Source organism: Gavialis gangeticus, unplaced genomic scaffold, assembly GCF_001723915.1.
Source record: "Gavialis gangeticus isolate Ggan-Ray unplaced genomic scaffold, GavGan_comp1, whole genome shotgun sequence".
Taxonomy (NCBI): domain Eukaryota; kingdom Metazoa; phylum Chordata; order Crocodylia; family Gavialidae; genus Gavialis; species Gavialis gangeticus.
This window is the reverse complement of record NW_017729022.1, coordinates 118,617,543-118,627,436: the sequence shown is the minus strand read 5'-3', so window position 1 is coordinate 118,627,436 and position 9,894 is coordinate 118,617,543. Positions and strand designations below refer to the sequence as shown.

General features: G+C 50.2%; 1 protein-coding gene across 5 annotated transcripts in view; it reads left to right on the top strand.

The window, feature by feature from the left end:
• LOC109296595 (alpha-2-macroglobulin-like protein 1) overlaps window positions 1-9,894 on the top strand; it is a 66,945-nt gene that overhangs the window by 19,724 nt on the left and 37,327 nt on the right. For all 5 annotated transcript variants that reach the window (XM_019516060.1, XM_019516062.1, XM_019516061.1 and 2 more), the window contains 12 exons: window positions 165-310; window positions 479-628; window positions 1,464-1,718; window positions 3,097-3,190; window positions 3,938-4,100; window positions 5,285-5,513; window positions 5,828-5,951; window positions 6,091-6,212; window positions 6,728-6,779; window positions 7,538-7,621; window positions 8,485-8,661; window positions 8,895-8,976. In XM_019516060.1, coding sequence (XP_019371605.1) covers window positions 165-310; window positions 479-628; window positions 1,464-1,718; window positions 3,097-3,190; window positions 3,938-4,100; window positions 5,285-5,513; window positions 5,828-5,951; window positions 6,091-6,212; window positions 6,728-6,779; window positions 7,538-7,621; window positions 8,485-8,661; window positions 8,895-8,976 — 1,678 coding nt within the window. The remainder of the gene's footprint in view (window positions 1-164; window positions 311-478; window positions 629-1,463; window positions 1,719-3,096; window positions 3,191-3,937; window positions 4,101-5,284; window positions 5,514-5,827; window positions 5,952-6,090; window positions 6,213-6,727; window positions 6,780-7,537; window positions 7,622-8,484; window positions 8,662-8,894; window positions 8,977-9,894) is intronic.

The window sequence follows — 9,894 nt, the reverse complement described above, 5'->3', positions numbered from 1 at the left end:
TTGATCTATTTTTTTCCATAGTCATGAAATGAATGAAAGCTAAGAACTGACATGTTGAGGGGTTCCTGGAGTCTAAAAATGTTGAGAACTATTGGCCTATGTTCTGTAGTAGCAGGGTTCTGTGCAGCTCTTTAAATCTCTCTGTTTGTGTCTCCTCTATACAGCTCACTATCAAGGGACCTTCAACATCAGTCTTCCCATAAATGCCATGTCACCCTTGGCTACCATCTTGGTTTACACTACTTTCCCTGAAGGCCGGGTGGCTGCTGACAGCACCACCCTGAAGGTCTCTGAATGCTTCAGGAACAATGTAAGCTGGGAGTGTACGTAGGGTACAGACCACACGGAGCACCTGCTGTTTCTTGTCTATTGACTGCTTGGGAAAGAGGGGTCATGCCAAGAAAGACCCTGCTAGCCTTTCTTCTGGCCTTTTCTCTTCTCCCTGTTCATTGAGTGTCTTCCTTGTGTGCTGTTCTAGGTGAACCTGGGCTTCTCAGAGAAGATGGCCCTCCCTGGGTCAGCTGTTCACCTCCAGGTGCAAGCGGCACCAGGGTCCATGTGCAGCATCCGTGCTGTGGATCAGAGCATTCTCCTCATGAGACAAGAGGCAGAGCTGTCTAGGGCCAGTGTGAGTCACTCAACTGTAAGGAAGGCTGAGTCATGATGGCATCAGGAGTATCTCAGTTCCCTGTCTGGCTTCAGGCCCTGGGCCTGCAGGTGTGATGGCTGTTACCAGGGGTGTGAGTGGGGACAGTGTACAACCTATGCCTGAAAAAAGAAAAAAGCCTATGCCTGACTTGAACCTTCAACCCCAAACCCAACTCCCATCTTTCACTTAACAGGGGTAGCTTATACAAGAACTGCCCTCCTTCAGTCTAACACATTATTATAGATTTTCAGAGTAACCAAATCCAAGTTGTTCCACCACTACTAAATGTTATAAGACACGAGCACAGCTACCCCCAGAGGTGGAACCCTCTGAATCTCATTTCCTGACCTAATCAATCCTCCCAGCTATGACAGGGGTAGAAATAGTACACAAGAGATGAGAGGCTCCATACTCCAGCCTCCAACTCTTGAGTCCAGGTGGTCCAATCCATCTAAGACTGGAAATGGAAGTAGTGCCCTTGCATTGAAAAGGTTTGTCTCCCCCTCCTCTGGCCTATGGCCAGATTGCATGTGGCACCCAAGATATGAGAGCCAGGTACTCCAATCCCTAATTCCCCTGGTGTGTCCTATCCCATGCAGGATGTCCAGACATGCTGTAGGCCATAGGAAACATCTTCTTGTGGCTTGCTTTCAGGCCTCAGCTATGATCCATGAGCTTCAGGAGCCACTATGAATGAGCCGTCCTCCCAAATAGTGTCCCCCAAGCTGCCTCTAGAGCATAAGAGTTGTCTGCCTTCCCCACTCTCATGTCTCCGTTCGTGCCTGGCTGCATGTGTGTCTGTTTCTATCTGCAGGTGTACCGCCTGTTCAGCTATCCCAAGGAGTACCCTGATGCCATTAGAGACCCTTACAGTGACCCCTGCATTAATTATCAGCGTCACAAGAGGAGTCCTGGGGTCTCAGCATCTCCAGGCAGTTCTACCGCTGTGGATCAGACTACCGTGCCTCCAACAATGCTTCCTCCTAAAGCAATTTCATCCTTCATGCAGACGGACTACCCCACCTATTCCTACCCGGTGTCCCTGCCAGACCTACATGAAGTTCTAAAGGTAAATGCTCTTCCCATACCTCAGCCATGTGCCTGGAGCCTTGGGGCCTCTTGAATCCCAGAACTTGCCTTTCCAGATCTCCAGATGCCCAGTTTCCCACTTCCAGTCATTTGCCTTAGGTGCTCAATACTCTGGATACACCAGATCCTAAACTCAGAGATTTCTGCAGTCCCAGACTCTCAGCTTCCTAAAACTGAGATCCCCAAACCCATTGTCCCATAGACCTCACTGCTTCCGGCTTCCCTTTCTCCCAAATGCCCAGACTCCTAAAGCTCAAAATGCCTGAGCCCTGGACTTTGGGGTGAGAGGGCAGAAGGGAGAGAAACAGAGAAACAGGTACAGCTGAAGTATGGAAGGATAAAAGAGAAAGAGAATGGGGAGGGTTGGAGAATGGAGGGAGAGAAGGAAAGAGGAGAGAACAGAAGAAAAAAAAGGAAAGGGCAGAAGCACTACCAGAAATTGCACCATTACCACAGGAGGTTGTAGAGGCAGATAGTATAGTCAGGTTCAAAAAGGGACTGGACAAATTTAGGAATGATAGCTCCATTAATAGCTGTTCAACAGAACTGCCAGGGATGTATCTCTAAACCAATAATGGTGGATGGTAGGGAAGGTATGACAGGGAATAGCTCACTCCAGATCAGTGGTTCTCAACCTTTTTAGACTCAAGGCACCATTCATTAGACTCAAGGACTCTCTTTAGAAAATACCAACTTGTAGCTTTCAATCATTTCTTGACTCAGGAAAATAATCGAGCAACTCTTCTGTTGAAAAGAACTCAGAAAAGCCACAACTGGTCAGAATGGTTTTGACAGTATGGATTCCCATTGGAAATCTCTGGGTTTATCCTGTAAATTGTGTAGGTGTGTACCTACGAGTTGCTTGGCACCCCGGTTGAAAATCACTGTTCCACATATACTGCTCTCCCTTTAAGCAAGGGCAGCCAACCTGTGGTACACATGCCACAATTTGAGAGCATAGGACCTGTTTTAGAAAGTGATTGTCAGGCATCCTTTTGACATGACTTGTCCAAAGGAGCTGGTGCCATATAAACATGGTTTCGATGCTGGTGGTGCCTGCTTGAGCCAGAATGCTGGTATGTGTTCTTCTGTCCTTCCAGTTGTTATGGAGGATTTTCCTAAGACATCATTGATGAAAATGTTTCAGGTGTTTCCAATATATTGTCCAGGTTTCACACACATACAACATTCTAACCTGGCTGTCACTGAGAAGCTCTGGGTGGGCCCCAGGTGCAGCTCAGTGACATGCAGGATGTTGGGGAAGTTGTGAATGGGATGCTGAGTAGGCACAACAGGTTAGTGTGTGGTAGGAGGGGGCTGGCCTAATCCTGGTTTCTTCCTATTTTTTTCCCACACAGAACATAGGTTTGAAATTTTTGACCAACCTTCAAATCAAGTCTCCTGTTGAGTGCCGCAGCGACGACAATTACTACCTGGAGTTTGATTATGAAGGCTAGTCTCTCTGGAAAACAGCATAGCAAACTGTGTGAAGAAGGCTGAAGTCATTGTCTGTGTGGGGTTGTGTGCCAGGGAGTCAGTGCAGTTTTTCAACAGTACATGGAGGATGTTACCTAGATTTATCACCTCTGGGGTGCATGGTTTCTGGCACAGTTGCAAGGGGATTGAATGGGGTGCTTGTGGCAGGGTTACTGGGGGAGGTCTCTGGCAGCAGGGAGGAGGGTGAAATGGTGAGCATGTGGTCAGGGAAGAGAATGAGGGAGCTGGCAGAAGAGAGAGGAATCTGTTAATGGCCTGGTAAGGTGTGAGGAGCCAGGCTTCTCTGGAAAACAGAATAAGCATGGGTGAAGCATGGGTGGGAATGTGGGCATCCACCTTGGGTAGTGGTGGTAGGCGTGCTGAAGGAAGATCAAGGAGCTGTGTGGAGGATGAGTCCCTCCTGTGGTGTGTATGTGGTTGGGCCCCAGGGGAAATTGATAATACTTGAATAGGGCCCAGGGAATCAGGTGAGGAAGATGAAATTAGAAGAGGAGGAGAGGGCTTTCAGGAGTTACTTGCAAGAGAGAACGGGATCAGGGTGGGAGGATGGAGATGTGGGGAGTTGGCTGCTGCTCTACAGTTATAAGGGTTAATATGGCACATGAGATACGGGGCATTGCCATCAACTGTGCTCTCCCTAGCTTGGGTCTCTTGCCCCCTGTGGGGTCTTGTGGCACTAACAGGCTGATTTGACATTCCTAGGAATGGAAGATAAATCATATGTTGTAACCAGTATGGGCTCTGCTGAGAAAGAAGAGGTAGCTGGTCCTAGCAATGAGCCAGAAATCAGCGAGGCAGGTGGTGAAGCCACGCAGCCCCGCTCCTGGTTCCCTGAGACTTTCATATGGAGTTTGGTCCCCATCAAGTAAGGAGCCACGCTACTAGAGGTTGTGACCTCCGCGGACCCACTGGCTTATCTGGGTCAGAATGGGTAGAGTGTGGATGGAAGCTAAGCCTGGGGAGTGCTCCAGCTACTGAGAGCGAGGAGGGGCTCTGCTGCAATCTCTCTGTATGACCTTGGGCAAGTCACTTAAGTTTTCCAGGCCTTCCTTCCCCAGCTGTAACATCGTCACCATCTTCTCAGCTCTCTCATTCCGAGTGTGTGTAAGTGTGTGTGTGCAGGGCCTCACAAGCTAGGGCCCTAGTCATTGCCAGACTTTAGGAGCTCTTTGGTACTCACATGCTACTCACAGCAATGCAAGGTTGGGCGAGGGTCAGCTGGGTCTCCGAGTCTAGGCACTTGCTGGTTTGTAAGTGGCTGTGCATTCCCTTCCATCTCCTCTCCTTGTAACCATGCCTCCACTTTGAGCTCAGTCCTGCAGTAGTAGTGTCAAGACATGGAGTGAACAGTGTCTTGGCTTCTACCTCAGAGATGTTTCTAAATCATGTTCAACATTGCTCTGTGTACATGCGAAGCCAACTCTGTGGGGAAATGGTGCAGGCCATAGGTACCACTGAGGTCCTTACTTGCTGGTTGGACAACTTAGGAGAGAAAGCCTTCCCACTTCTCATCTGGATCTTCCTTGCTCTAAGGATCCCCTGCCTCTCTTAGGGGGAATATGTACACTCCCTTGCAAGCTCTTTATATATTATACCTTTGCTATTTCCCCACTAGCCCTTTCCTCCCACCCCAGCAAAGAAAGACCCCAGTACTAATAATGTATCTCTCCTCAGCCAGACCACCCAAACATGGACTGGAGGAAGCATATAAAGCCAATACAAGTGAGGGGATTTTACAAAGTCTGCCACAGGGACTTTTTTTTTTAAACAGCTCAGATCTAAAGCTCCTGTCCAAAACACTCCCTTTCCTCCAGCTCTCTCAGAAAACTGTACCCTAACATGTTTCACTTCAAATGACCAGTTTTCTCTCAGGCCCAATTAAGGCAGTCCTGGAAGTGGGGCATGAAATGAAACGTTAGTCTTGATCTTCACTGCCGCTCATCCTCTGCCCTTTTCCCATCACTGTGCTGCTTGTGTGACAGGGGTGCTGGGAGGACACGTGGAGCAGCACGGTTCCCCTTTGAGCCGTGCCCATCTTTCTCTCCTCAGTGACTCTGGGGTGGCTGAGCTACCCGTCACAGTCCCTGATACGATCACAGACTGGAAGGCCATGACATTCTGCACATCGGAGTACAGTGGTCTGGGAATATCCGAGACTGTCAGCCTCCGGGTCTTCAAGCCTTTCTTTGTGGAACCAGCCTTGCCCTACTCTGCAGTCCGGGGGGAGTCCTTTCCCCTGACAGTCAAGGTCTTCAGCTACTTGAAGCAGTGTATAGTGGTAAGCGGCTTCTTCAGGGGCTGAGAGAGGGTGCTATAGTGCCGTGTACTTCATGGATACAGAGTCAAGCAAACTGTTCCCTCAGGGAAAGGCAGCTTCCTTCAATCACAAGAGGCCCAGGCAGCATGAACAGTATCTATCTGCCTGACAGCCCTATCCAGGAGGGCTGAGCCACTTGATTGCTCATGAGTCCTGAACCCAAAAGGTGGTGGGGACAGTTATGATGGGCCTGTGGGCCTTTTGGGTCAAGAGGCTGGGGAGGAATAAATCTCAGCAGTGAATCTCACCCAGGTCCCTTTTACTCTGACCTCCAGATTCAGCTTAGTGTCCTGGACTCTAGGGATTTCGAGTTTGTGCAGTCAAATGTCAAGTTCACTGCCTGCCTTTGCCCTGACTTGGCAAAAACCTTTTTCTGGGATGTGAAGGCTACAAAACTGGGTAAGGAAGTATTGTTTGATTGGAAAGGGGTGCAGGGCAGAAGTGAGGGGCACTGGCTGAACTGTAGAGGGAGCTCACTGACCAAACTAGGACGCAAACTCTTCAGCATAAGCAGACCCATTTATATTCTGAATTTCAGGGGAGGTGAATTTCACCATCACCGCAGAGGCGACTGAACAAGAAGGTGTTTGCACAGACCATGCAGCCGTCATGCCAGAGACTGGAGGAAAAGACATAGTGGTTAAACCCCTGCTGGTGAAGGTCAGGTCCTGCTCTGATCTCATTTGAGAATGGGGAGTTAAAAAACCATGGGCGCTTGTACATGTTGTGCATTGTTCACATAGGCGTTATGAAAGGGCACGAAAAATTACCGTTTGGCTAGTTTAGTTGCATGAGCAAATACACGTTGACTTTTTTTATTGTGGCAGGTTTCAATGTATCATGCCTATCCCAAATTGCCTAATTGCAGAGGAGGAAGGCATGTCTCCTCAGGGAGAGGTCAGCAACAGCATATGTCTAATGGCGAAGCTGCCTATGATCAGTCAATGAGCACTGAACTCGCTGTGCAGTGCCCCTGGTTTGGTGTATGGATGAGGGTCACTTCACGCTGCAGACTGACAGGTCCTGCTGTAAACTTATTAGCTGGGGAGCAGTCCAGCCAGGCAGGGGGAGGCATTTTGCTGCACTTTGCTGTGCAAATACAGCCACCCGACTGCCCCCACCTCCTGCTTCTCTTCCACTTTCCTTCCTCCTGAGCTCTTCTATTCTTCCCGCAGGCAGAAGGGCTCCTGGAGGAGAACACTCATGCCTCTCTGCTGTGCCCCAAAGGTAGGGCTGCAGGCAGTACGGCACAGGGTGTGCCTCAAGGTTGATGGCCCAGCGTGGTGTGTGTGGAGTGAGGGGAGGTTACACAGACAGCGCAGTCTAACAGCTGCTCCAGTGGTATTTGGAAGTGGTGGGTGGAGTCCTGGTGAAAGCAGACACGCTGGGGCTTTAGGTGACTTGCTGCATGGGGGCATGCTGCCAAAGCAGTGGTAGCACTGGCTGTTGGTACTGCTGAGCCACTGCACAGCTGTCATGGAGCTACTGTGCCACTGAGGCAGTGTACTTCCATGTAGCCAAATCCTCCTAACACCGCATTTCAGCATCCAGGCTGCTGTCAGGCCCCTGAGCCATGGCAATACCATGTTACAAGGTCACAGTGATGCTGTGCCACTTTCTTCCTGAGCCACCACATGCAGCCACATGAGCATATTAGGCCAGCTTCCACCCCCTCACCAAGACAGCTCCCATGGACAGGCAGGGCATTCCTTCCCTGGGCCTACCTAAGGTTGTCACTGTAACCAGCTTGGTGTTCCCTTTTTGCCATATTCTCATGCCTTTATTATCCAGGGAAACCATCAAAATTCAGGGAAGGGGCTGGGTTTCCTTTACACCCTGATGTCAGCTCCCAAGATATACCCAGGGCCAGAGGATCCCAAGGCCACTTCACCCTTTGGGGAGCTAAGGTACATACCTGTACCAAGCTTTTGGGGCCCTTGTGTTCCTCCACCCTGATGACATGCCACTGCTGTTATTACTTGCAGGGGAACCTGTTTCAGAGACCATCACTCTTGATTTGCCAGAGAATGTGGTGCAAGGATCGGAGAGAGCCTATGTTTCTTTCCTAGGTGAGCAGCCTGTGTGCCTCAGGTCGGGGCATCTTGGAAATGGGGAGTTTCCAGGCAGGAAACCATTTAGGCCATATTTTCTTTTGGTAAAGGGTGCAGGGAGCAGACTCACCCTCACTGTGGTGATCAGCATGCAAGAGGAGGGAGGCCTGCATGATTACAGGCCACTCCCGTCTATCCCCCATGGACCGAATCCCCATAGCCAATGCAAGATTCAATCCAGTCACATTTGCTTCTTCTCCAGTCCTCTCTTTCTCACATACTAAAATGTTGTCACTCCACCTTTCTGCCTTTAAAACATTGAAGTTTTCTAAGGCAGAGTGAGAGCAGAAACAGCCCCTTTAGGAATCCACGTCTTAAAAAAAGAACTGCAAACAGTTCAAATGGTTATTTTCAAATGCAGACAGTCACCAACCTTTGCAACTCCCTGCAGCAGGGTATGGAAGAAAATGACCTTGGGGAGTATATACTGAGATGAATAGAAACAGCATTTGCAGTGCCATTAGTATAATTGTGAGCTGATGCATTCAAGGGGTTTTATGCCTCCCTGAATGGGCCCCTGTTACAGATGCAGCACAGGACTGGATGGATTTGTGAGCCCAGTTGAAGGTGGGCTACAGGATCTCTACAATGGGCCATGGTCTTCTCCAGTGACAGTGCCTGCTATGGGCCTGGTTCTCCAACCAATCTAGTTTCACACGGATGTCACTTTCTTAATGAAGTGGCACCTGATTCAGGCCAAAGTGAGAGGCGAATTGGACCCCAGCTTACTAAATTACTTCAATCAGTGTCAGGGACAAGGGAGGGCAATTTCTAAATATGAACATTTAAAGCCCTCTGAAGGAAAGGTTTTTTTCTCACAGGAGACATCATGGGATCAGCTCTGCAAAACCTAGATCGACTCCTCCAGATGTCCAGTGGCTGTGGAGAGCAGAACATGGTCCGCTTTGCCCCCAATGTTTTTATTACACGGTACCTGGAGGAGACAGGGCAGCTGACTCCGAAGACCAAACAGAAGGCTGTCGGCTACTTGAAAAGTGGTGAGCTGGGCTAGCCGGGAGATGGGCTGCTAGCTAGAGAGTAAACTAAAAAGCTCAGAGGGTAGAGTTGGGGGGAGATGGTCTGTGCTTCCTCTACTCCATGTGTAAAGAAGAATACTTACGTCCTTTTGCAAAGCCCTTTCCTGGACTGCTTATAGGCCAAAGCTCTGAATATGGCTACGATGAAGAGGAATCAGGAAGGAGACTACTTCTCTTTGTCTCCCTTTCCACAGGATACCAGCGGCAGCTCCGGTACAAGCACACAGATGGCTCGTACAGTGCCTTTGGGGAAGGCAGTGGGCCAGGGAACACCTGGTAAGCAAAGACTGCACAGAGCCTGAGCTGGGAGCTGGTGCAGTTCATTCAGTCCAGGGATGGTGAAAGAAAGCTGGTCTGATGAGGCAAGGGCTGCTCTTGCTATCTTCAGCAGGAGAACCTGAGACAGTCCAGGGAGCTTAGTGGGGTTGGATGCTTTGGGGGCTGAAAGTTTCTATGTCTTTCTTTATGTATGCTGCTTTCCTTCCCCTCCCCTTTGCCCCATATTCCCAGGGCTAGTTTGAGGGCCCAGCTTATTCATATTTCTTCAATGGGAGACACATGTGGCTTTCTGGGTGTGGACAGAGTTAACAACTGAAATGTTTCCAAGTGAAAGGGAGCATTTCAGCCAGGGGGCACACATATGTCCCTTGGCTCAGAGGTTTCAAATGTTGGGGCCTCCTTGCAGGGGGTGCTAGGCAGCTCTGCTCTTTGCTCCTCTTCCCCCTCACCTCACAATGGTGGGAGGTACAAAGGAAGGGAGAGGGAGTAGGATGGTATGTGGGGAAAACAGGGGGTGGGTGGCAGGTGCTCCCTCCACCCTGCCTCCAAGAATCTGACACTCCAGCTCCAATCTCCTCTACCTCCACTCCATCTCAGCCCAGTGAAGGTATAGAGGAAACTGGTGCTGAGGGGGACCCAACTCTAGCGGGGGTGGGTAGGGCAGGAGTTGGCAGGGGGGGCTAGGAGAGGATGTGAGCCCAGCACCTGTGGGGATGCAGTCAGGAAGGCCAAACATAACGTGTCATGCATCCACAGATGCATCTCGAGCAGGTCCAGGGAGGTGATCCTCCCCCTCTATGCAGCACTGGTCAGGCCGCAGCTGGAGTACTGCGTCCAGTTCTGGGCGCCGCACTTCAAGAGGGATGTGGACAACATGGAGAGGGTCCAGAGGCGGGCCACCCGCATGATCAGGGG